The sequence below is a fragment of the Apis florea genome, unplaced genomic scaffold (genome assembly GCF_048593485.1).
Source record: "Apis florea isolate Af1SG1 unplaced genomic scaffold, ASM4859348v1 contig_3496_pilon, whole genome shotgun sequence".
Lineage (NCBI taxonomy): Eukaryota > Metazoa > Arthropoda > Insecta > Hymenoptera > Apidae > Apis > Apis florea.
Window position 1 is genome coordinate 4613349 of NW_028256773.1, and position 27269 is coordinate 4640617.

General features: G+C 26.5%; 3 protein-coding genes and 2 long non-coding RNA genes across 14 annotated transcripts in view; 2 read left to right on the plus strand and 3 right to left on the minus strand.

Annotated features, from left to right (window-relative positions):
* The window catches only part of LOC100869894 (uncharacterized), a 69165-nt gene extending 57464 nt beyond the window's left edge, over positions 1–11701 (plus strand). For 3 of the 4 annotated variants that reach the window (XM_012494770.3, XM_086913695.1, XM_086913698.1), the window contains one exon: positions 11218–11701. The gene's annotated coding sequence lies outside the window, so the exon portion shown is untranslated. Of the gene's footprint in view, positions 1–1102; positions 1414–11217 lie in introns of those variants that run through there. The other variant, XM_086913697.1, reaches the window with a different exon arrangement.
* Positions 79–1975, minus strand: LOC105737279 (uncharacterized). 2 transcript variants are annotated; one of them, XM_012494699.3, is made up of 3 exons: positions 1555–1975; positions 375–469; positions 79–294 (listed from the first exon to the last, which is right to left on the minus strand). In XM_012494699.3, the coding sequence occupies exons 1-3, from the start codon at positions 1762–1764 to the stop codon at positions 252–254; spliced, it is 348 nt and encodes a 115-aa protein (XP_012350153.1). In that variant the 5' UTR covers positions 1765–1975; the 3' UTR covers positions 79–251. The 2 variants fall into 2 exon arrangements, with proteins under 2 accessions (XP_012350153.1, XP_086769826.1); XM_086913700.1 differs by having other exon boundaries at positions 188–294; positions 379–469; positions 1555–1969.
* Positions 3180–25654, plus strand: Syt1 (synaptotagmin 1). Of its 3 annotated transcripts, XM_003690616.4 has the most exons (10): positions 3180–4037; positions 18342–18459; positions 18559–18684; positions 19915–20060; positions 20141–20239; positions 20500–20694; positions 20797–20973; positions 21576–21827; positions 23472–23704; positions 23927–25654. In XM_003690616.4, the coding sequence occupies exons 2-9, from the start codon at positions 18345–18347 to the stop codon at positions 23664–23666; spliced, it is 1305 nt and encodes a 434-aa protein (XP_003690664.1). In that variant the 5' UTR covers positions 3180–4037; positions 18342–18344; the 3' UTR covers positions 23667–23704; positions 23927–25654. The 3 variants fall into 3 exon arrangements, with proteins under 3 accessions (XP_003690664.1, XP_086769825.1, XP_012350152.1); XM_086913699.1 differs by having other exon boundaries at positions 23472–25654; XM_012494698.3 differs by having other exon boundaries at positions 20147–20239; positions 23472–25654.
* LOC116415545 (uncharacterized) lies at positions 10454–13500 on the minus strand. 2 transcript variants are annotated; one of them, XR_015293900.1, is made up of 3 exons: positions 12939–13500; positions 12477–12679; positions 10454–10834 (listed from the first exon to the last, which is right to left on the minus strand). It is a non-coding gene; the product is annotated as an uncharacterized LOC116415545 (long non-coding RNA). The 2 variants fall into 2 exon arrangements; XR_015293899.1 differs by having other exon boundaries at positions 10454–11662.
* LOC116415544 (uncharacterized) lies at positions 14963–24482 on the minus strand. Of its 3 annotated transcripts, XR_004226166.2 has the most exons (5): positions 24346–24482; positions 21619–21811; positions 20804–20943; positions 15478–15715; positions 14963–15363 (listed from the first exon to the last, which is right to left on the minus strand). It is a non-coding gene; the product is annotated as an uncharacterized LOC116415544 (long non-coding RNA). The 3 variants fall into 3 exon arrangements; XR_015293894.1 differs by lacking the exon at positions 21619–21811 and having other exon boundaries at positions 24346–24470; XR_015293895.1 differs by lacking the exons at positions 20804–20943; positions 21619–21811 and having other exon boundaries at positions 24346–24472.
* Positions 25655–27269: the final 1615 nt, after the last annotated feature.

Sequence of the window (27269 nt, forward strand, 5' to 3'; positions counted from 1 at the left end):
GTTTTGCTTATTACTTGTTTCAAAAGTAAATTAAAGAAAATGACATTGAAATAAATCTAAAATCAAAACTACAAAATCAATAGTTTATAATTTTTTATTTTTGTAATTAAAAATTAAATTTTACAAAGATCATAGCACAAAATTTATATTATATAAAAAATGTATGCCTAAAACTATATATATTAACAAAACAATTGTTTAAATTTTACTTCAATTTCAAACTTCTTTCACTTTGCCGCAGTTTCACTTTTTCAACTAGTTTTATTTATTCTTCCAGTTGATTGACTATCATCTCTAAAATTTTATAAAATATTTCTTTTACATTTAATTAATTAGAATATTTTATCATTAAAGATTTGATTGCATTTACTTACTGACATCTTAATCGTAACTCAGACAAAATAGATGGTGTTGAAGGCTTTTCAATAGGTTTTAAATCATACGTTTTCAAATGTATATAAACAGGGATCTAGAAACATAAATTTCTTATAAATATATCATAAAAATTATCATAACATATCAAAATATATTATCTTTAAATTTTAATAATAAATTAATACAGTTATAAATAATCAAACAAAAAAAAAATTTAATAAAAAATCAGTTTTTAATTATTTAATATTTATTATTCTTTATGATGTAAAGTTATAAACAATAAAAATATATCATTATTAGTAGTAATAATTTTTTTTTCATCGCATGTGATACAATCATAAATACATAGTATAGATGTATATAAATAGCAGAAAAAGAATAGAAATAGGAAAGATAAAAATTGGAGAATTAATAATATCTTAGAGTATCGCAAATTAAATATAAATCTAGATAAAAAGAAGAAATATTGAGAGAAAAACAAAAATAAGGTAAAAATTGATTGTCATCTCTTGAATGCTCTACCTTACCATCTCTCTTTGAGAGTTATCTTTAATACTCAAGAGATGACGCTAATAATCTATTGTTATTTTAACTCTGTCCCTCTTTTAACATTTGTTTTCTTTGTCTACTTTTGTGTTTAATTTGCGGCATCCTAGAGATGGCGCTGATTTCTCAAATTTTATCCTATCTCTATCCTTTTTCCATTATTTACTCTCTTTGTTTATAGTTCTTGGCGCATAACTGCAGACAATATCAATTGAATATAATTTCATCATTTCTTGTTCAAACACTATACAATATGTTTCAATATTTAATTTAAAAATATAAATATTATATTCTTGACATATCTTTAAGATGATTTCAAAACATATATTTTAATACAAAAGGAAAATATTTAATTTATCGTAAGTGTAATACAGATATTCTATCATTTATGTAATATTTAAAAAAATCTTCTTTATTAACAATGAATATATAAGTTTTATGAATTTGTAAAAGAAGAAATATGTAGAATAAAGAAAGAAAATGATATAACAATATGAGGAATTCCTCGAATGCTCATTCTTCCCAATAACGATAAATAGAGAAAAAAAATGAAGTCCTAAAATGTAAAATCAATTCTGTACCTTGTCTGTTTATTTATTAATAGAATTTCTATTTATTCATAGAAATACTTACATACGGTAGCGATGTATCGAGGATTATCGGTTCAATATATTTCTTTGGTATATCCGGAATTTGATAAGAATTACTCAATATCGACAAATTTGAGCCGTTTTTAAAAGTCAATGTAGGCGATACCTTCTTTCGATCACCATCACGTAAATTTGATTCATTTAGATCGTTCGACAATGAATCGTTTTGCTTGATATTCACCGTATTTTTCATCTCGATAAAGTAGTCTTTTCCTAGTAGAGGCTGCTAAAGTTTTAAGATGCAACCAGGCCGAACTACTTTCGCGGAAATAAAGCCGAAGACCCACTCCAAGTTGAGCGCTGGCCTCTAGATAATAATTCGAGGATGCTCTTCACCATTATGCCCGGCGAAGTGTTCGCAAACTGAAGTCCCGTGAGCCGATATTTGGTCGATAAGTTCCATTCTGTTGAGCAATGGACACCATGGAATTGCTTTCTCTGAATGCGACTCTTAATTTTTTTAATGAATTTAAAAATTAGAAGAAATTATATTATAAATTAATTTTTCAATTTTTATTTTTGTTTATTTTTTTTTTTTTTTTTTAATGATGAAATCTTTAAGTATCGTGAAATTAATTAAAATTCTGAAAATTTATACGGTCATTAAAAATTTATAATAGTATCGTTTTTAATTATATTTTTTATGTTTTCCTATTTTTTTTCGCAGAAAATATTGAATAGCCTTAATTTTAATATTAATATTTATGATTGATGAATAAAATAAATAAAAAAAGAAAAAAACTAAATTAAAAATTTCTATCGTATTTTTGAGTCAGGAAGAATGAAAAATAAAAAAATAAATAAAAATTACATCATACTTTTATATTTTTTGCGAAGCATAAAAAGCAAAGACAAAAGGAAAAGATGAATGATTTTTCATGTTCATGATTCTATGAAATACACAATGAAGATTAAAGGGATTAAATAATATTCTATATTACAATTGTAGAGATAGTCTCATATTCATTTTACGAATATTCTCATATTCGTAAAAATTAGAAAAAGATTATAAATTAAATTAAATTAAATATAACATAAATTATAATTAAGAGTAAGAATTAAAAATTAAAGGAAATCAATTAGAAATTATAAATTAATTAGAAATTAGGATATTATTAATTTTATTGTCAATATTATTATTTTTTAAATGATGTAAAAAATAGAATAATAATAATAATTTTAAAAATAGAATAAAAATAGAATAAAGATTTATTGATCAAATTTTGATTATTAATAAAATTTCACAGAAAATAATTTTTTTTCATTGTTACGAATAATTAATTAAATTACAAATATAATCTTTTTTTGTTTTAACATGTCATATCTGTTATTATACAAACAGAAACATTTTCTCTTTTCTTCGACGCGGATCAAAATTTTTATGAACACGAACATTTTTAAGGCTTAAATAGGGTTACAAGTTTGCTGCCTATGAATGAGCTTAACTTATGAATCGATTTTCCTTTACTATTTAGTATCGTGTAACATTCTGTCTGAAAAAGATTTTCGATTCATTTTCCATGCTTTGCATTCAATTGCGATTCTCCGTGTAACTATCTTTTTAACAATAGAAGTAGGCTATTATTAATTAAGATTTTCTTAATTTTAATTCAATAACATCATTTATTCGTCAAATATAGCGTTGTAACTTTCATACTTAATTATTATTAATTGAAAAATGAAAATTAATATTTATAAACTATTTTAAAACTTTTATTATGGATTAATTATAACATTACATTACATTATATAAAAACATTAAACAATTAAAAAACATAAAACCAAATATATACACCCAACTCGGTTATTTCTCTTATTTATCCAATTTTACTGCACGAAAAATATTTAACAAAACTATCTTACGCGTATTATTCAGTTTCAAAATCAGAGAAAGTATTCGTCCCTCCTCCCTTTAAAAAAAAAAAAAAAAAAAATACAAAAAATTCCATCGAACAACGTTTAATGTGCTCGTCTTCCACGACGAAAACGTTATTCTGCACCCTAAAAACATCTTTTTCCACCGTGGACGTGGTTGTCTGCGGCGCGCGCATCCGTCCAGAGGGGGGTGGAGAAGACGCAAGAGCATCGGCTCCGTCGAAACGGCGGAAAACGTAACGTGTTTTATCGATTTGGGTCGGGGGAGTCGGCCATGTTCGTATCCGCCACCGGTCAGGCGCACTCGTGTCCCAACGTCGAGAGACCGTGCCACCGATAGATTTTCCACCGTCTACATCGTCGTCGATGTCGCAGGGCGTATAAAACGATGATGCGCTTGTAAAACGCGACACCCCGTGTTTTTCACTCGCTCCTTTCTCACGCAACGCCAGGACACTTTCGCTAATTGTTTTCACGGATCGAGTTTCCGGCCCGCGTCGAAATCTTCGAGCGACACAGAGGACAGAGGGATAGGAGGAACCTCGAGACACCTCGTTTCGGAGTAGTGGAGCCAATCGAAGAACGAGCATCGTGAGTACCGTTAAATTTTTCTAATCGAATAATTTTCTTTCCTTCCAAATTGTCGTTTCATCATTTTATCTTTTGGTTTTTAATTTATTTGAGGATTATTGGAATTATCATTATTGGGTTTGTTAGGTTTGGGGGGGAGAGAGAGAGAGAGAGAGAGAGAGAAAGAGAGAGTGAGATTCTTGTTTGGTTCTCCCTTTTGGATCGCGAAGTGGCAAGGAATTTCGATTCAAGGAAAGTTGTAGGGTTTCCTAAGTTTTCATAAGAGGATGTTGTTTCTATGATGATACGAACGAAGGTGGTTACCGTTTTTCAATGATGGTTCTTGGTTTAGTAAATAAATCTATTTTGGGAATATGGATAGGGTTTTGGAGATAGTTCTTTGAAGAATAGCGATTTGAATTGAGATTAATGAATAGTATATTGAAAAAAGTTCAAATTATAATTTTATAAATAAAAAATATTGTTGCATGTAGGATATTATTAGAAATAAAATTTAATATTGAGAATTACATTTGAAAATTAAACTGATTTAGTCTATATTCTTTTTTATTTATTATATATTTCGCATTAGTATATATAATATAGTGAATTAATATAATATTATTATTAAAAGAAAAAATTTATCTTAAAAAGATTGTACTCATATCACTGATGATTTTAAAATATTTAAAAAATATTCTCACAATACTGTTTCAATATGATAATCACAATTGATAATCTACAATGTCTTAAAAAAATATTTATGTATCATTATAGTTCAAATATAAAGAAAGTCGCTTGATTTTTTGAAAACATTTTTTAATGAAAATTTAAAAATAGTTTTTATAGTTACTATATATAGAATACATATACATATATAATAAATAGTTCTAGTCTGTCAATTGTCTCTCATGTATGATCAATATTTTGCATTTTCTTATCGAAAGGAAAAGACAAACATCTAAATGACCCATAAACTTCTCTATTCTTTTGTAATAAATTTGAGATAAGAACATAAGGGAGCAGAATTTCGTTCGAAGAAATAAAATCTAGACCCTCGATCATCATGCAATCCAATTAGATTCCGTCATTCAATTTTGGAATTATTTTCACGAAAGGTCGTTCATGACATTTGTTTCTGTAAATTTTCTCCTAGTTTTATTTCTGACTTCTTTATTTGCGCTTATCAATTTTTGTAGTTCTTCTCATTCTTTCGAAACTATCCTCTATCATATCCTTTTTCCCTTTCATGTCTAATAATTTTTATATACGTACAATAAGAATCAAAAATATGAGTGCACTTTAAAGAAATGGAATTTATGTGATGAAATTATACAGAACTCAAAATAATGTTCACAAACTTCACAAAATATTATTTTATAATAACGTATTTAAAACAATATTAAATACAATACATTATAAAAATACTTATATTTTTCATTAATTTATTTTCATACATAATTTGTATTTTTTTAATTAATACATGTACAACGTAAAATTTAATAAATGAATTTATTGTATATTCATGTTTAGCTTTCACTATATATTGTCAATAAAAAAAATTATATTTTCTTTCTTTTTATGTCAGACATATGAATGACAATATTTTTTAAAATAACCTAACTTTCTTTTAATTTCGTGAATTCGATAAAATAGATAATTGATCAATACTAAATAAATAATATTTTTGTGATGTATATAATTACTTGATTCTCATTATATGCCAATATTAAATAAATATCATTTCTATATATGTGTACTTACTTTTAACTATCGTTATATATCGATTGTGCGCGAGCTCTATCGATTCTAATCGATAATTGTATCCCTTCGATTCACTGCTTCGTTCGAGTCATTCTACTTTTCTCTTTCATAGTCGTTTTTCATCATGGTATCGAGATTCTCGACTGCACACACTCGAAACCATCCACCAGTGAAAACGTGGGCGAGTTTCTTCCGAGTTCTGATCGATTCGGCTCCCGGCGTGAAATTTTCTCTGCTTCTAATTTTCTCAAGTGTTCCTCGTGTCGCGACCCGATTATAGGGACGGATCCTTACGCGTAAAACGACCAGTGAATAAAGAGACATCAATGGAATCAACTATCTCCGCCTTTCTGGCTAACTCTCGATAGTTTTTATTGTCATGATTCTGGCACATTTTACGATGATAAAAGCTTGCGAGATGATTACTGATTTCTATTGAATCGCTATTGTGGATTGTGAATGGATATCATTTGATTTTTATAACAAATTCTTCGATTAGTATTGTTTTTTTATTCTGACATTTTGCTATTTGAAGAGGAATTGGGATTTTTGGGTTTGACAGTTGGCTATCTTTACGACAATGAATATTTTTGAGATGAGAGTGGAAATTGGATTGTGAATGTGTATCAACGTGTTTTTATAAGAACTAGTTCGTTTAATATTGTTTCTTTATTTTGTCGTTAAGATTAAAACACTAGGATTGACATAGTGAATTTATGAAAATTGTTGTTAAAGATGGAATTAAGTGTGTTTATTTGTACTCGTATTATAATGCTTCGTTTCAATTTACTATGGAATTTGTGAGAGCTTTGATACAGATTAAATATATTTTAAATAGGTTAGAATCCGATTTGAATATTTTGAATAAGTTATTTTGTTTTATAAATATTTAAAAATATATATATATATATATAATATTCGTAGACTCAGTAAATAAACCCAGATGAAATAGGTTCAAACTCTATCAAATTCCACGAAGTGAAACTTTTATATTGGAATTTACTTGGATTCAAAGTACATATTGAAATTGATCTCTAGTCGACACCCATTTTGGCGTTATTGAATAGTGATCGGTAGGTGGAATGGTGATCAGCTAGATTCTTTAGAACGGTTCTCAAAACGATTTAGATATTTTTTTATTACAATATTTCTTTCTGTCAAAATATGAGATTTCTATAAATTATTAAATACATAATATATTTAAGATAGAAATAAACAAACATTGTTGGTATTATAAAATAAAGATTTTATTACGCTTTTTTCATTATCTCACTTATTTTTCATTAATTTTTCATTCCATTGAATTTTTTTTTATATAGACAAAAAAATATATGTAAATATTTGTAAAAAAAATATTTTTATAGTGTTTTATTGTTTAAAAGGACACTATGCAAAAGTTATCATGTTTTCCTATATGTATGTACTAATTTCTGGCTCCATTGAACATTGATCGGCGTTTTCAATTTTTGTTTACCAGCTCTTCGTTATTTAATTTCAATTTTAGTTGCAATTCGTGCGATGTTTTATTACTAAATTTTCTATAAAATATGTATCTATATTCAAATAATATTTTATTCTTTATTTTCCATATTTAATATGCTAACATTATAATATGTAATTTACAAATTAATCGGAATTAAAACGATAAAATTATTCATTTTAATATATTGATAATATATTAAATTTTAATTAAATTTATATAAAATTTAATCATTTTCGTTAAGTACAAATAATTATTTATCCTGTATTTTATAAATAAATTATTAACTTGTTGGATTATCAAATAATTTCAACAATTACAAAGGAAGATTCATTCATTTAATGAAGTTAACGAAGTTAAAAATTTCCAACAACTGAAAAAAAGAACAGAAAAAATAAGAAAATTGTTTTTTGTAGAAAAATAAATTGTTCTCCATATAAAATTATGTAATGATTACATATATAATGATTACATATTGTATCATTATATCATTATTTCAAATGAAAAAAAATGTTATTTCATTCAAAAAAAAGTTCATTAAAAAAAACAAATCTTGATTATTAAATATCTTTTTAATATGCAATAGAGAGGTGAATCGGAACGATAGATAATTGATTATGATGAGAACATCCTTCGTAAGGATCTAGGCCAGTCAAACGAGTGTTGTTTTAAAGGATAAAAGACTATTAAAGTGAATTAGTTATTAAAGAGGTATAGTGCGTTAAATGTAATTAATGTGTCATCTCTCTCGACACTGGTGGATTACTGATAACGAGATTGAAATTATAAATGAGATGTATCGTTTCGCACGAAATAATTGAGAAATCGAATATATTTTTCTGTGATTCAAAAGGAAGAAGAACTCGTTTGATTAATTACGAGCTTATTATTTATTTCAAGTGACAAACGAACGATTTATGTGATCCATTTCTTTTTATCTATATATAATTATTACTATGTTTATTAAATATTGTATAAGATTGCATCGAGAATTATTTTTTTTATATAATTTTTATATCTTATATTTAAATTAAATAATGAAATTAAATTAAAATTATTTAAGAAAAAATTTCTTATGTGAACGTAAAAACTAAAGCAGATAGAAGTAATTGTACTAAAAAAAATATTTATTTTAAATATTACATCTCTTATATATAGAAATAAAGCAGCAATACTAAAGTATATAAGGTATATATAATAAAGTATAAGAAAATAAATCTCGTTGATCATGTAGATTAAAGTATATGAGAAAGTACGTCAAGGAAGCACGTGAAAAGAGTGCTTTACTAGGTTAGAATGGAAACGTAGAAATATTGGAACAGTTATAGACGATGAAATTGAGGAATTGCGGTTAATATTATTGGACCAGTATCTATAAGTACACGGTTGTATCGATTCGTGTTTCAACCATTCTATTGTATGTACAAATGCAGGCTATCATATATGAAATATCGAAATACTACACAACAAATCACGAAGACAGAGATTATCACAATCTACCATATCTTATTCAATTAGAATGATATGCGAAAATTTCTCGTTTTTAAATATAGCATTATTTTATTTAATTGTTAAGAATAATTATTTTTTCTTATTTTAATTATTTTTTTTTTTTAGGGAAAAATATTAATTTGATTTAAATTTAATTAAAATTTAAATTAAGTCGATAAAATTTAAAATTATTTTTTAAAAGTATATCATAGATGTAATAAAATGAAATTGTTTTTTTATATTATAAGGATTTAATTTTTTCTCAAAGACTGATATTGATTAATCAAGTTAAAATTAATTAATACAATTAAAAATAAATTAAATTTAGGTTAAGTTATTTATTACAGAATGCATATATTAAAAATACGTCGTCTTATTAAATTATTCTATCAAAAATGAAGAATTTTGCTTTCCCTCAAAGAAACGCGTTGCTTTTCTGTAGAAAGAAAAACAGATAATTGAAAAGAGTAGAAAATGTAAATTGTACAGTGTCAAAACTTGAACTCGTGAAGCCTTACGGCTTGTCTTCAATTATAGATGTAATAACACGACATTTTTAGCTGCATTTCATATAGTAAGAAGGACAGTTTACAGAAGAGACGAGGAAATACGCGATTTTCTTGATTAAAGAGCGCTTTCGTTTGATACAGTTCTTCTCATTCTTTATATTCACTTCCATAAAATATTGGAACTTTTTTAGATTTAAACTAGATTTAAACGACTAGTTTATCTTGATAGCCTGAAAATTCTGAACTCTTTTCCTTTGAACGTGAAACAAAAAGTACACAGAAAATTTTAATAATTTTAAAAATATTTATATGAAAATTATGCTTCGCGTTGACTTTCTTTTCCTTTTTATTTTTCTTTATATTTTAATGTTTAATTTTAACTATTTTTTTGCCCTTAAACTTTATAAATTTCTGATTATAGAAAATATATTTTTATATTTCCAACGCATATTATTACATTGTATTATATTAATATATCGGAAATCTATAAACTTTAACTTATAAAAATTAATATTAAATTCCACGACATTGTACATGTATTGCATTTATGAAACCGCATAATTTACATTATTTTTTTATAACTAGAATAATTAATGAATTATAATGTAAAAATTAAATAATCATTGGCTTGGCTAATCAAAATCTTAAAGTTTCATTATTATATATATAATTAAATAATTATATTTTTAAAAAAAATATTACTGTAATATACTATAACAATAAAAATTTCCTAAAACTCACTAGATCCTTCGCCGAGTTACTATATATAATACAAAGAACAATCTAGTGATTTCCTAAAGTGACTTTTCATCCTCTTTGAAGTTCATTTACAAGTGTTAAACATGAATGATAGAAAGTCGACAAAGCTCGTAAATCTTAGTCGAGTTATGAAACTACTGCGAACAAATTTGAAGCGTAGTGGTTAAATCCTATTGAGAGATATCCCTATTGATTTTTTACACATTTGATTCATATATACAAGGTGTCTCGTTGGAAAATGGATAGTATAAATAACTGGAAGTAATTTTATGTGAAAAAAATAAGTCGAAAAGAAGGAATTAAATTTTCAATGAAATGAAATTAAAAAATTAGATCAATATAACTATTATTTCAAATTTAATTTTCTTGCAAAGAAGATCTTAAAAAATTTTACTCTTCGATTTTTTGCATGTGGCACAAATATATAATAACAATTTTTTGTTCTTCCTTTTACTATTTATTTTGAAACTCTCTAAGGTGACACAACAATGTGAAATAACACGAAGAACACCATCATCATAATTTCTCACACGATCTTCTTTCTCTGTGCCATTTCATGAATTTATCTCGAATTCGCAAGTCAAACATAATTAGCAGGGTTCATGAATTCCGACCACGTTTAGATCCAACTATATTTGCTCTTGTTCGTTGCGCAAAGATCCTGTTAGAAGCTGTGCCTGGTGTTAAATTGTATGTTTTCTCGCTTCTCTTCTTGATTCGGCGAGTATTTTAATGAATAGAAAGTAGTGTTGGGATAGCTAATAAACTGATAATTGCCACGATAAATGTTAAAACAGCTTTCGATAGGAAACAACCTGGAACAGAAATGAAATATTTAAGAAAGATAGAATAATATAGAGAAAGAATAAATAATAGAAATTAGAGAAAGATGAAGAATAAATAAACAAAAATATTTTTCTGTCAGATTACTATATTATGTTATCTCATCATCACTTTAAAATTAGTTCAAATTTAATTTTAAAATTAATAAGATAAAAAATTCAAGTCCAATCAACAATCAACAATCTTTCAAAACAATTAGCTTAAAGAGTAGCAATAGCAGATCACGATTAACAAGTTTACACGCATATACAATGATTAAACAAACAATTATTGTGTTAGAAAATCGATGCAATTCTTCCGCAACTTTAGATACGATCGTGGCGAGAAACTATCATTACGACTAAGTGGTTTGCAGATCCCCAGAGGGTTGAGCGTGAAACTCTGGAAACATGACACCTTTTCATATCCACGCGTCTATGAAGCGACGCAGTAGCCAGGAGGATAGACGCTTCATCGTCGTTAAAATTCGTAACGCACTTAGAACCGAATCCTCACTGTATTTCTCTCTGTGTAAATTGTACAGATATGGATAAAGTGAAACACAATTCTTATATTTTCATTATCAACTTCATTGTACAAACATTGTTTCTATTTCAATAAAGTGAAATTGTTGAGGTTTTAGAAATGGCTGGAAATTGTTAATATAGAAACTTATAAATTGGATTACATTTGTCTTGCATCATTTTGAGCAATTTTTTCTTTTACGCATTTAGTTTAGTTTTCGAGTCACTTGCAAAGAAACACTTTGGTGATATAATTATATATAAATTCTTCTTGTACTTAATCCGAATCCTTCATATCTGTTGAATGCAAAAATAAAATACAGATTGTCAAAAAAATGTTTCAGACGGAAGTTGAATTGTCTGTTGAATTACCTAGAATTAAATAAAATGTCAAAATATGATTAATTCCTGGCAATATAGCAAAGTAAAGATAAGTATATCAAAAAGGTAAGTATAAAACATGTAAATTAGTAAATTTATTGAAATTAATTTGTAAAATTATTGCTATTTTTCATACATATTAATTTTTTCTGATAACTTTCATTCAACTATTTTTACAATTTTTACAATTTTTGCAACATTAGCCACTTTATTTTCTCTTTGTTAACAAGATTAAATTAAATTAAATTACAATGAAGGAAATATTCTCTCACTAACTTATAGAAATTGAGTGAAAGCGGAACTTGGGCAAAAATTGCATTAGTTGGAAAGATTTATTGCAATTTTCTGTAATAAGTAATGTACATATATATATATTTTTATATATTTTGTACAAAAAGAAAGACTAACTTAAAATAGTTGAATTTTATAAGTCAATCTCGATCATCGAATGTTTTCAAAAATTTTCCACTATTATTATTCAAACACTTTCTTGTTTATTAATTAAAATAACGAAGATTTTGCTACATTCTAGTAATATTTTATTCAAACAAAACGCTATCTTTTGTTTATTTTAAACTATGCTAATTTACAATGTAAATCATGTTTGTACAACGCAAACAGCTATATAAATTGACAGGTTGTGAGATAGCAATTGATTATCGTTTTATTATATATTATGATCTTTTCACTGATTTTTTATGAGTTATAATAAGATCGAAGATACGATTACCGTCAAACTAATTTATGTTCATCGAAGAACACATTTAAGTCACTGCAACGCCCACGTTATATCCTTCTTATTTTCCACGATGCCAAGTTAGTTATCGATTTTGCATATTCAAGTGTATATTAAGTTATTTCGTCTCACATGTGACAAACAATATCACCGTTCCATTCTTGTATTAATTATTTCTATGTAGAGTTGTGTATTTTCTGTTTTAAAATTTATTTCATAACAATTAAATAACAAGTAATTACAACAAATCTGAGTAAAGTTAAAAGTAAATTGAAAAATAAAAATAAATTCCAAAATTGTATTCGATAAATTATTTCTGAATGATTTATCTTTTTGTAATAGATAAAAAAAATGATGAAATTAGAAAAATTAAAAGTGAGATTAGGAAATGTTTAAATAATTGAAATTCAACGACAATCGAATAATTTAACAATTAATGTTTTTACTATTACTTACATTTGTCTTGCAATTTTAGGTTATATTTAGATAATTTTTATTTATTTCTTAAAGAGCTAATATTAAACAATTAAATATATTATTGAGCACTATAGCAAATATCATTATGTTAAATAATTGGATATTTTTCGAATACACTTCGTTGTTATTCTCAATTTAAATCAAAATCTTACAGAAATATCTCGTAAAACACAAAACAAAATCCTCTGTAATTAAGAAATTCACTTCTTCACAAAAATATTCGCAAAAATATATATTCTAATAAAGAATTTTTGTCACAATTTTTTGAATCTTTGTTCCACACTACATTAGCTTTCGTAATTAACTTAATTAAGAAGAAACAGCGGCACGTATCCTGGCGAACGTATTTCCACGGTGTTTCGAAGCATCCTAACCTCTACCAGAACGATAGTTTCGTCGAGTTATCCTTAAAACGTGGAACAATGAGATAAAATTAAATGAGAAAGAAAAGACGAAAAGGGGAAGAAAAAATAAATAGCAACATCCATCGGATTCTTTGTTTCGAAGAATGACTATTGCCGAGTTGTGGAGAATTATTGCGTGCGTGGGTGACGCGTGTCTGACGTCAATTTATCGTCGCGGCGACGATAACGATTATTTTGTCAGACTGCAAATAATAATCATGCCTTTATAATTGTCTTATCGAATTTTATTGGAGGCCAATGTCGGAATTACGGGACAGCAAAATGAAGAATTTTCAATTCTATAATATTGATAATACAAATATTTTATCTGATTTTTCATCCCAAAGATTTTTCTCTTTGAATTTTTTCATATTTGCCGCCATCGCCATATTAGTTATCCTTTTCACGATTTATACGAAGGAGAAAGAGAAATTTCCCAACTGAAAATTTTTCACCATGAAGATAAATGTTCACTGTTTGGTGAAAATTTTTTATTTCACTGTAAAAGAACGTCTTGTTTTTTGATTAAATTTAAATATAAAGATATTGAAATATGTTAGAAAATAGAAGTAAAAAATAAAACTTTTCGTAACAAACTTTTTTCGATAGAATGAAACTATTTGATATCTATTTTTTAATAGAGTATGTTCGAAAATATATAATCGTTAGGAATATAGAATGGAAAGTACTATATACAAAAATATTAGATTATTAGAAAAAAAAAACTAGATTATATATAAAAAAAAATACTTAATATTAACATACTAAAATAAAAAAAATAAAAATAAAATAAAATAAAAATAAATAAAAATCGAAAATATAAAGTCTTATTCGTGATTTTTATTCAATAAACCTTCTTTTTTTTCAATAAGATAACAAAAAATAACTGACATCTAGCTTTGAATAAAAAAATTACTAAATCGAATAGTAAAATCTTACTGACATCAATGGTAAGTTTTATCAAATCTTTCACTCTTTCTTTTTATACTATCCGTGGTATTTAAAATGATTCGATTTTTAATTATTACGTACGATAATAACATTTCCTACATCGTGAACTCTGACGTAACCAATAATCGAGATTTACGCATTGTATAATATTTACCGCTTAACGAATCTAATTGGATTTTAAAAAAAAGTTTCAGAAAGTTTTTGAAATATGAAAACACGAGAAAATGAAATGCTTTTGTGACTTTTAACCACTTTATTGAAGTAGATAGAGTGAAAATAAGTTTTGTGAATATAATTTAGCTTTGAAATGCTCAAAAGTTTGTCGAATCCTTTGATAAATTTCTGAAATGTTGGAGAAATAGATATTAAAGAAAATAATTGTAAATATTTATATGAAATTTATGATATAAAATTATGATTCAAAAACTTGTAACTTACTTGTCACAAGAAAATTTGGAATGCAATTAATTATTAATTTCCTTATTGATTATATTATTCAAAGTTATATTGTAAAGAAAATAATTTCTAAAATAAATAAATAATTATATATGTAAAATTTCCATTGTTTCATTAAAACATAATATATCTGTTAAATTTAGATTTTAAATAAGATAGGAAAACAATATTAAAACTGAAAAGATAAACGCATTCGCATGAAATGTATTTCTATATTTGCAAAACAAACACAATCATATAAATGCAATGTAAAAAGGAATGGTCGAGAGAGAAAAGATGGTAGTTACAGATAAAATGATAGAAATATCGCGATGCAGATATAACTGTGCCTCGGTTAAAATAATTTCATGTTATATTCTTTGGACGACTTTGTCGTTTTTCCTGACTTCCTGCTTTTCATCCAACTCGTCCAATCTTTCCTTTCCATACACCATAATCCTTATCCTGGCATCCTGACTTCTTTTCACCCCTTGATGTTCGCCCACACGATCTTTTTTCAATATCAACTTTACATTCTTGAACTCGGTTCAAGATGATATTCTCGCGAATCATTCATTGTCGTTCCTGGACCATTACGTCTAATCCCTGAGAAGCTGGAAATAAGTTTCGATACATTAAATCTATCAAAAAATTGTCATTTAAAGAAAAGAAAGTTTAATTATGATAAAAGAAAAATTATACATTAAATTAAATTAATATTATCTAACCTCACTTTTGTCCTCATGTTAATCGAATTTATATGGCCCCAACTAAGTTTTCAGATTGAGGTTAGTTTCCTATTTATTTTGAATTTTGATTCTTTCAATACCAACTTTTTCCTTACGTTCTTCAATTCAGTTCAAGCTGATATTTTTCAAACGAAGACAGAGTTTCGTGAGGAATTCACTGTTGTCCTATTGGCAATCGCCATTTTGCTTATACGAATGGGAGGTTTCACTTTTGGAGCTGGAAATAAGGTTTTTTAAAAAAATGTCATTTAAAGAAATTTAAAAGTAAAATTATAATAATAACATTTTTAAATGGTATTTTTAAATAGAAAAAAATTTTGAATATATTACAGTTGGATCAAAGTCAATCGATTACTCAAGACCATTCAAATAGTATCTTTTGGAACATTGCTATGTATACTTTTCAAATAATTTCGCGTATGTTGAAGACAGATATGTAAGAAAAGTTGAACTGTACAAAAAACAGATATTCTAATAATTATTTTTTTATTTAGACAAAACAAACAGAAATAATTAAACAGATAAATTGTTAGAATTGATTAAATCATTTTATCAATAAATCACTATATGCCTTCCTGAAATCTTAAATAAACTCACAATTCAAAAAGTGACTTTAAGAAAGAAAAAAAATATTCATTTTAGTGACTGATAAAATAAAATTAATTAGATCAACGAAAAATACTATACATAATAATAATAATAATAATGCATATTAAAAGAATTGTAACACAAAGAGGGGGGAAAAAAACTGAAATTGAAATTAAAAAATATATAAAAATATAAAAATTATTTCTATGTCATCATAAAATGTCATCTATTCGGACAATTGTTCACGAAATATCCTTTCTTTCTTTTAATAATTTTTCAGATTCCAAATAACTTTTAGAAATCATCTTTTTCCAAAGAGAGCATGCAAATAAATGCTCGCTTTTAACAAAGAGCGGCCGACAGACGTTTTTACATTTGCTAATTAAAAATTCGCTGCACGCGTTCGAGAAAAGAAAATAGAAAAAAAAAAAAAAAAAATAAAACCCGGAAATGGCGGTAGAGGTCGTTGCGGATTTAACGCACGCGATCGTTATGAGCACGGTGTAATCGATGTATGGATAAGAATGTTTCTGGTAATATAATATAATTTACAACTTAAAAATTATTGATAATAAAAATTAATAATTTTATAACATTTTTAAACATTTTTTTTTTTTTCACTTTTCCTACGTTACATTTATTTTTATACGCCATTCTGAATTCTAATTTTACGATTTTATCCTTCTCAATTATTTCGTTTTTTTGTAAATTGATTTTATTTATATGTTATTAAAAAAAAAAAATTATTTCTCTTTCGAGAATACACGCATTTTTCGTTGATACGCAATGACGTATTAAAATAGAAATCTAGTAGACCACGATACGCATGCGAATTTAATCTCCAAATGCGGAAGCACAGCGTTGATTGTAAAAATCTCGCAGTGGTTATGGAAACACGGAATCGAGAGAATGGAATCCGGATTTTTCAACAATTGAAAGAAAAACGTGAGGATCGAAACTTTTATAAATAATATTTCGTATAATTTTCACTTCTTTTGCAATTTGTTTGACGTGTAGTGTATTTCCCTTTTCCAATTAAATTACGAAAAGTTGGAGGCGTGTGCAATTAAAAATAACAATATCTCGAGATATTCTAAAATACACGGCATTAAACTATTCTTTTGTCGAAGAGAATACGCATATAAACACTTCAATATAAACAAAGTTCGATATAAACAACGCTTGTCCATGACGTGTAACTCGTTTCTAATTTAAATCTAATGATAAAAGAAAGTGTCAAGAAGACAATTGATAACGTCCAAAAGTATCAAAAGCTGTTTAGCAAAAAGTTATAAATATCGTGCAAATTTTTCCTCAAATCTAAAATTAAAATGTTGCATCGTATAAACGAGCTCTAAATCGTGTTTTAACGTATTCATAATCGAGGAAAAGGTGAAGGAGTAACACGAGTGTAATAATTTTTAAGGAAATGATCTTTGAAAAATTAAACTCGTTTGTTTAAATTAATTTAAAGAAAAAAATTATTAAATTTAGCTTTTCTTTTGTAGATATATATATATATATATATATATATATATATATATTTTTTTTTAAGAAATATTTATATTTATAATTTTTGCCAAATCATTATGGCGTTTTGAATAATCATGGTACCAAGAAATTTAGTAAAAAAAAATTTCAAAAGAAGATAGATAGAACCATTGTTTTAACAGCGAGCTTTATTTCAATGGTGAGCATCCCAGTAAAAAAATTTTACTGCTTCCGGGGGAAGAAAATTTTTTTTTTTTTTTCCGATCGTAGTCCATGACACACTTTTTCAAAATAAATGCATTAAACGTGATATCGCTGGAATTCTTGGCGAATTGGATCGATATCGATGATAAATGATAATTGAAAATATTGAAAATAGTAGTTGAGAATATTTTTGTTGATTAGGTATATTCGAGAAGCATTTTTTTTTTTATTCAAATTTACAATTATAATTTTTCCAAATCATTCAAAATTAGAAAACTACGATTTTTATCAGATTGCAAAGAATTGAGGATCATATTAATTTAATGGATAAAATTTTGACAGGTTGTAAAAATTGACTTAAAAAAAAAAATTTATTTTAATTGTTCGGTTTGAAAACAACTTTCAAAAATTAAGTATCGAGGACATAAAAATTTTTAGAAATATTCCAGAATCGTATTGTATTCTTGTCTTCTTAAAAAGAAACTTTTAATAAATTGCATTACCAATTGATGAACAGCAGTGGCACGAATATTAAGATATTTATATTTTAATGATTGCAGAAAATGCCTGCCATTAACAAGAGAGAAGCTGAAAAGGTGCCGGAAGAGCCACAACCGGAGGAGGTCGTTGAATCGACGTTAAAAACATTATTGAGCACCGAAATGGAAATAAAAGAAGGTAAATTCAAGAATTCTTAAAAACTGTTCTTTGCTCTCTCTTTCTCGCGAAAGATTGTCCTCTTTGATTATTATTGTTGGGTTATTGTTTTTTTTGCAGCCACAGAGGCAGAGGTGGTGACCGAAAATGCTGGGAAAAATTTTGAAACTCAAATGGAAAATCTCGGCAAAGAAATCGCGGAAGAAATGGGAATACCAACATGGGGACTTGTTGCGATTTTAATAGGTAAAAAAAAAACAATTGAGGTTTTTGTTATTTTTTTTTTATGTATCTTGATTGTTGATAAGATAAACGATACATAAAATAAAGCAAATTCTTGTTTTTAGAATAAGAAGGATAAGTATCTTTAAAAACATAGATATCATATTTTTTGATATTGCAAAAATTATTAGAAATTTTTTTCTTTAGATACGTATATACTGAAAACTTAAAGAAACTATGAAGTACATAAAATTATTTAAACTTTTTAAAAATGGAATAATTTATTACATTATAAAAAATTCACTTAAACAGTATCTTATTAATTTTAAATTTAATATACAATATTGGATATGTTTAATATTTTATGCAAAAAGTTTACGAGGAAGCTAGAGAAAGAACTTTCACAGAGATCTATTGATAATAAAATACTGCATCAATAATATAAAAGTTTTCAGATAACTCACTTTCACATAAGATCAAAAGTAATGATGAATTTCTATGTAGGAATATTTCACAAAGTAATAATAATATCTACACAAGAAGACACAAAACAATCTGAAAACTTTTTCTTTATCTAAAAAAAAAAAAAAAACAGTTGATCCTAAAACATTTTACTCTTTCAGATAAACTCGAACATTGCTGAAACATACTCCAAACGAACAACATTAAATTACAAAAATTTCCTTTGTTTCAGTTGTAAATAAGAATATTTTTATTGTTATGACATATCATTTTTAAAAAATTGCATTCATTTATAGAGCACAAGCATCAATAGGAAAATATATACAAAATAAATGAAAAAATAAAAATTGCTTTTGTGCTTGCGAGTTTTGCTTGAATAGATTTGCGCATGATGTCATCAAAAATAAGGTGGAACGAAATTTAAAAGATAGAAATCCTTTGCATACTTTTTAATATTGAAAAGAAGATGGCGTCGAATTTTATTTTAGATCTTAAAATCTGAGATGTTACAAACTTCTGATAACTTATTTTCATTAATTAAAGCAATTATACATTTACATTCTAAAATTTTAATAAATAATTTTAATAAAAGTAGGAATGATGAAATTAAAAAAATAGATTCAAAGAAACAAAAATATTCACAATTTTTGCATCTCAAAAATTTATTTAACACAAATTAATTTCCACTATCAGTTAGTTATCCAATTGTTAACAATTTTTTCGTTCCACCAAACATTCATTAAATCATTTTTTTAATTCTTTCAATTCTTTTCTCCCTTCTTGCTTGAGTAGCTGTAAGCGTAGTAGTTCTCGGAATCTGCTTCTGCTGCATCAGAAGATGTTGTCGCAAAAGACGATCCAAAGATGGAAAGAAAGGATTGAAGGGGGCGGTGGACTTAAAATCTGTTCAACTATTGGGCAGCACGTACAAAGACAAGGTACGTAATCGTGTTCCATGATTTCATGTAGATATTAGACGCACATTCTACACTCGTGGAATCCACTTCGATTTGTTAAGGTCCAGCCGGATATGGAAGAGCTTACTGACAATGCCGAAGAACCAGATGAAGCTGAGAGTAAGCAGAGTGAGGTGAAACTTGGGAAACTTCAATATAAGGTAAAATGTTTTTTTCAATTTCAATCTCAGCACCAATCCTTGACAATCTCATCAATCGTTCTTATAAAATTTCAAATCAATTATCATTTAACAAGTCAAGAAATAAATTGTTCTAATTCTTAATCTTATTTCTTATCAATAATGAAAAAAAGAAATAGTTTCAAGAGATTGTCAACGTTTCAAATATCATGTTAATTATATTTATTAATATACCTATTTATCCCAATTAAATAAATTAACATATCATTGAACGTTTGCAGCTCGAATACGATTTCAACACAAATAGTTTAGCAGTAACGGTGATACAAGCCGAGGAACTGCCAGCTTTGGACATGGGTGGTACTTCCGATCCGTACGTAAAGGTTTATCTGCTACCCGACAAGAAGAAAAAATTCGAAACAAAAGTGCACAGGAAAACGCTTAGCCCAGTCTTCAATGAGACGTTCACGTTCAAGGTTAGCCGAGTTCTTTTTTCAATGGCTTTATTTCGACGATCCAATTCAATGGATCCACTTACATTTTTCAAAGAATGATCGAGGAACATGCTTGTTTTCCAGAGCGTACCTTATGCGGATGCGATGAATAAAACTCTCGTTTTCGCGATCTTCGATTTCGATAGGTTCTCCAAACACGATCAGATCGGTGAAGTCAAGGTTCCACTATGCCAAGTCGATCTGGCTCAGACAATCGAAGAATGGAGAGAACTGCAAAGTGTCGAGGGTGAAGGTGGTCAGGTAAATTTACTTTAATATTTCATAAATTTATTTAGAAAGAAATATGATGTTATTAAAGTAAACGAATACGAACGAAGAAAATTAAATATATGAGTGAACAGTTAATTTGAAGCATCATTCGTAATGCACAAAAACTCGTTTATTTATTTAAAGAAAATGAAGAAAAAAAAGTCTCATCATCGTGCGTGAACGTTTACTAATAAAAATTCGCAATGGTTACGCTTGCAAGTAGATTCGGCTATACGAACACGAACTCAGACGAATTTAGCCGAACATGAACGAATGAGAAAGAAACAGATATATTGCCTCTATTTAAATGAAACTTCATATGTGTAAATTTGAACGATTAATTTTGTTTTTCTAAATGAAATGATATATTTTTTTTATGTATTGATTAATGCAATTCATAAAAAGAAATTACTAAGCTACTTTTAAAAAGATTTTAATTTTATTTTGTAAAATTTACTATACGAAATATATTTGCGTCTCTCTTGTTCTCTTTTTTTTTCACAAAATATTATTGAACATCAATTATATTTAAAATTGTTATGTTTTAAAACATGAGTCTCGTGGAGATTAACGTTCATGTAAATTAATTACAGGATAATAAATTAGGTGACATTTGCTTCTCACTTCGATACGTGCCTACGGCTGGTAAATTAACTGTGGTCATCTTGGAAGCGAAAAATCTGAAGAAAATGGACGTCGGTGGTTTATCAGATCCTTATGTAAAAATTGCTCTGATGCAAAATGGCAAAAGGTTGAAGAAGAAGAAAACGTCTATTAAAAAATGCACTCTTAATCCGTATTACAACGAATCATTCACGTTTGAGGTACCCTTCGAACAAATACAGGTACGAATCTTTAAAATTTATTTATAACCCTCCATTTATTAAATTGATGCATATGAAATTGTAGAATTTATAAAAAATTAATTTATAGTCTTGTTAAAAAAATAATTGGATAATTGTAATTTTTTATAAATGCTATGAGTATAATAATTATAATATTTTTCAAATTTTTTTCAAATTTAAATATATTTCCTAAATTTGATTGGTAAGAATTTGTAATAGAATTAAATTTCATATACACCAATCTAATACATATTTGGTTCTCCTCGTTTGACACAGTTCACAAACACAGGTAACAGTACACTTCAACATTTTTCTATTATTCTTATTACATATTAATTAGTCATGTTTTTTTTTCAATTAATTTTTAGACAAAATTCACGACAATAATTTTATTTCTTACTTTTTTTTGTACTTCTATAGTATAAGATACTATTGATAAATATTTAATATTCATTGCAAACGGATGATTTAAATGTAAATTGAAAACACGAATAAATGATCCGTATGTAATGCGGTAATAAAAAACTCTTCATAAGGTATCGACAATATAATACGCACTATTTTCATTCCAGTAAGCAATTTTACTATAAATAGATAAAAAAAACTTCTTCACTTCCATTTTTGAATTAAGAAAAAAGACTAAAAAAGATCTTGTGTTTATTTAAAAAGGGATTAAAACAGCTTTATGAAGGGACCAATATTTCAATGAATTTTTTTTAAAATGTCATACTTTCGGATTGTAAAACGTGTGTTAAAATATTACATTATTTGCTATGTAATATCGCGTAAAATGCTGTCATTTTATTCACATATGAGCTTCAGAATTACGCTTAAACGCTTTGCATGCACTTTGAATCGAAGGTCAGACGTATCTAAAGAAGGAACATCTTTTTTAAACTAAACAATGTAAGTTCATTAAACAAGCTTTGCTTATTATTTGCATATATTACCGTTTAAAAGTTTAAGTTCACTTTTAATATTTGTTTATAAAAGAAAATAAAATGAAAAATAATTTAGTTTTTCGTTCTTTGTCTTTTCTTATTGTATTATCATTAACTTTGCATTCACAATTTTTTACAATTTTATATAAAATTAAATATAAATAAGAAGAGGATTAATAATAAATAATTGTAAATTGTTAGGTTAGTGAATTTTAAGAGTTTGCATATGATCTCTATTTTTTATATCAATTAATTTATATTTAAATTTTTTTCATGCTTACGAATATTTTATACATTATTTATACATATATTTTATATATTTAATTCAAAATATAATGAAATTTATATATTCTTTATTTATGAAAGAGATGCAAGTATTTTCATTTCAAATAAGTAATTCCAAATTTTTAAACGATAATAAAATTTTTTTTATATTAAAAATTACAAAAAAAAATTTACATTGTAAATATCAGCTATTTTTTATCACATATTTATTCTTTCGTAGACTAGTTTTCTAAAATACTAGTTTCCTACAAACCATAAATTCCCTATAAATTCCCTATACACTTAACACATATTTTTCGATATTCTATTTTTGATAAACTTTTTTGTAAACACGTTACAATCCGGAGGTTATGGCAATAAAAAATATATATATTTCCGTGAAGAAACTGTATGCACTAATGCGTGATTTCACGTTTAGAAAGTGCAATTGGTTGTCACGGTAGTCGATTACGATCGTATCGGCACATCAGAACCCATTGGGAAGGTCGTCTTGGGGTACAACGCGAGTGGAACAGAATTGAGACACTGGTCCGATATGTTGGCATCCCCGAGACGTCCTATCGCTCAATGGCATACGCTTAAAGACCCCGAGGACGGCGACAAGAAGGACTAAGAGATCGTTGAGAAAAGTTCGTTATAAAAAAAAGACAGGTAATGCACACCAAATGGTTCTAAACAAATACGACAAATGTACAGAAGCATTATTACCTAAACTTTTTGTTTCGTTCCGTTCCGTTCCGTTCCCTTTCGCCTCATTCTACAAACTATATATATGAATATACATAATATGTATAGATGTATATGTATATACTATACATAAATATGTATTTTCTAACGTGGACGATATATCATTGAATTTTTTTAAAAATACAGGTTTTTTTTAATGAGAGAAAAGAACAAAGAAAGAAACAAAGGATGTGCAGTAAGAATAAATAAATAAAAAAAAAAAACAGATTAAAATAGACAGAAATGAGATGCAACGATCTCCTCGATGTAATTGATCGAGTTTATTCGAGAAATAATCCTGTACGAGAATAAAAATGAGAGATATAGATGAAGAGAGAAAGAGAGAGAGAGAGAGAGAAAGAGCGAAAGGAAGAGAGAATGTGAGAGAAAGAGTAGAATAGAATGAGAGAAAAATAAGAAAAATAAAGGGAATACTTTAGTAGATATTAATAATCTATTATTAAATTAAACAATAAAATACCACCAAAAACGTTTTAGTATTATATAATAATATGTTCTCATGGAATGTAGCGTCTTGTATATATATTATATATTATCTATCATACCTTTTTCTGTAGATGTAACAATTGAATGAAAACTTCAAGTAAATGCGTCCTCTTCAAGATATTTCGAGATAAAGCATTGAATACTTTTTGCAAAACATGATATTTCGACTTCCATATACGAGTTCCGATCAATAGTTTTCTTTTTCGTTGTTTTAATTAAAAGCATGTTTGATAAAATGTTTATATACTATATTGACACTGTTAATCTTATTAGATATTTATATATGAAACACATAAATGTGTGCTATATATTCTATGTATATAGAATATACGAAAGATATATATATATATATATATAAACATATAATGTATACGGTATAAATTGTACTTATCTTGAATTGTGTGAATAGGCAATACAATCTTATTTATGAAAAATTACTGATGATATTTTGTATATATAATCGTTTTCGTGCAAAAAACTCATGTTTTCAATTATAGGTTATGATTACATTATAATTGATACATAATGCGAGGTTAAACGTTTTGTTATCGTTAAACTATACTTATAGTTATATTTATTTTAAACGAATCGATTAAACTTTTTTATATCTTTTTTAATATTTAATTGATATTCTATTTTGCTTAAATTACATAAACTAATTACGAAAACTATGATCGAATTATTTTCCTGCAAAAAAAAGACAATGCTTTTGATCGTGATATCTTCGTGCAGTAACAACTTTATACCAACTGCGCTACCTGTATAGGGAATTCAGTCGATCGAAATGAACGAGCAGATTGGCGGAAAATTCAAAATTCTTTTGTGCGAAACAAAAAATTAAACTTCAACAGTTTTATTCGCAGAGATATTGTCACTATAGTTTTTGTTGTAACAGCATCATTCGATTATAATATTTTTACTATAGTATCAATTTATAATTTATTTGTTTTTTTATGATTAAAATTATTATAATCGATAGATGCTAATGACAATTTTTTTGCGAATTGAACTAAGAAGAAGTAGTTTCATTGTTTTGATTGTTGAGTTTTTGAAATTAAACCTATGGAATTTTGGATAAAATCAAATGTGCCGGGAAACACATTTTAATTTGATATGCATCTTTGATTTTCCCGCGGTTCTGCCTCTTTATTCTAAGTATACATGTATGCGTGTACGTGAAACTGTAAACATATTGGTATATATTATATATATTTACCGCGTGTTATATATGCTAATAATGTTATTGTTTTTCGAAACGTAACGGGCCTACCGAATGTATAATTTATGTTATCGTTTTATTAAATTATTTCTTGGATAATAAACATAAAGAAGAAAAAATTAACAAAAAAAAAAAAAAAAAAAAGAAAAGAGTAGTGACGAGTCCACGGTGGTTCTCTATATATATTTTGGAAATTATGATAAAAAGAAATAATTCGAAGAGAAAGCATTCTATAATACGTTTCAAACCAAATTTAACGAGATAATTACGAGAACGTCCCAAGATTTATAAAACATTACTATTATCATTAAAAATATATATATATATATATTATATACTATATGTATCCTTTGAGAAAAGATAAAAATCAATTGTTAGAAAACTGACTTTATACAGTATTAACTGAGTTTGACTGCTATAAAAAAAAATTCATATATTTTATTGCATCGTTGACCTTGAAAGCTACGAATTCGACTGAAAAAAGGAAAACGGATTAATAAATATATACGTGTTTTAGAAAAAGAAAACACGTTATTAAAAAAAAAAAAAATTCAGAGAAATAACATGTATTTCGATGAGATAACCGTTTCCAACAGTCTAAATCGATAGCAACCTATATATAGTTTGTGACTTATAGTGAATGAAAAAAAATACCTAAATGTAAACGGGCCTTAACGCTTTTTCCAATTCTCCCTTCTTTCCCATCATCCTCATTATCGAAGATGCATAAAAAAAACTTTGTAAATATCACGTCATGAACATTTCAGTAATTGATAATCATGTATTAAATCCATTCATTCACCATAATAACTAAATATTATTTAATTCTCAATATGATTCGATGTTTGTTTATTTCATGTTCATTCAGCATAGTACATGTATTCTATCATTTCTATCACATGATGACAAAGAGAAAAAAAAAAAATATTTGCACGCAATCAAGTTCAAATAATCATGTAATATCACTACTAACAACATAAGTAATAATGTTAACTATATATAAAAAAAAAATATATCGTGAAAAGAATGTCAGGTATACTCGAAGATTTTATAAAAGATTATGATTTTTCATAATCGTTATAAAATTTTATGGCGTTATACCTGATTGAATTCGAACACGAGATGTGTACAAAGAAAAAAATATAAAGATCGATATCGAAGTAAAAATTTCTTCAAAACGAGAAGAAAATCTCTCTCTCATACATTTCCAAAATTTTGAAGTTATTCCAGTGATATACGTTTACTTGCTATATATCAGTTATATTATATAAACTATAGTACGAAAACCCGAACGAATTATCGATTGTTAATGATATTTAACATAAGAAACAAATTGGTGTTGTTTGAAATTTAAGGTAAAAAACATTTCGTTAAGATTAAGTATTAATTACATTATATTTCGAGCAACATCAGTTTATTAAACAGAAAATAATGTTCATTCACGAATAAATATACTTCCTTGATTCAGTTAATTCTCTATACATTATGAAATAAGAACAAAAATTAAAATTAACTAAAAATGCATATAAAATTAAGGATAGATTAACTTTTTAAGCTTCTTTTTGTTTATCGCATATACTACTTGCGAAGAAAATTGAATAATTTAGTTGATGATTAATTTAATGTTATAACTTGATTTAAATTGTTTGTTGATTAAAATGTTTATTGTATTAATATAAATTTAATATAACATTAAATTAATATATGAGGAACAAAAAAAAGATTGATAACATCACTGTTTCTTATATAATTATTTTTCATTTC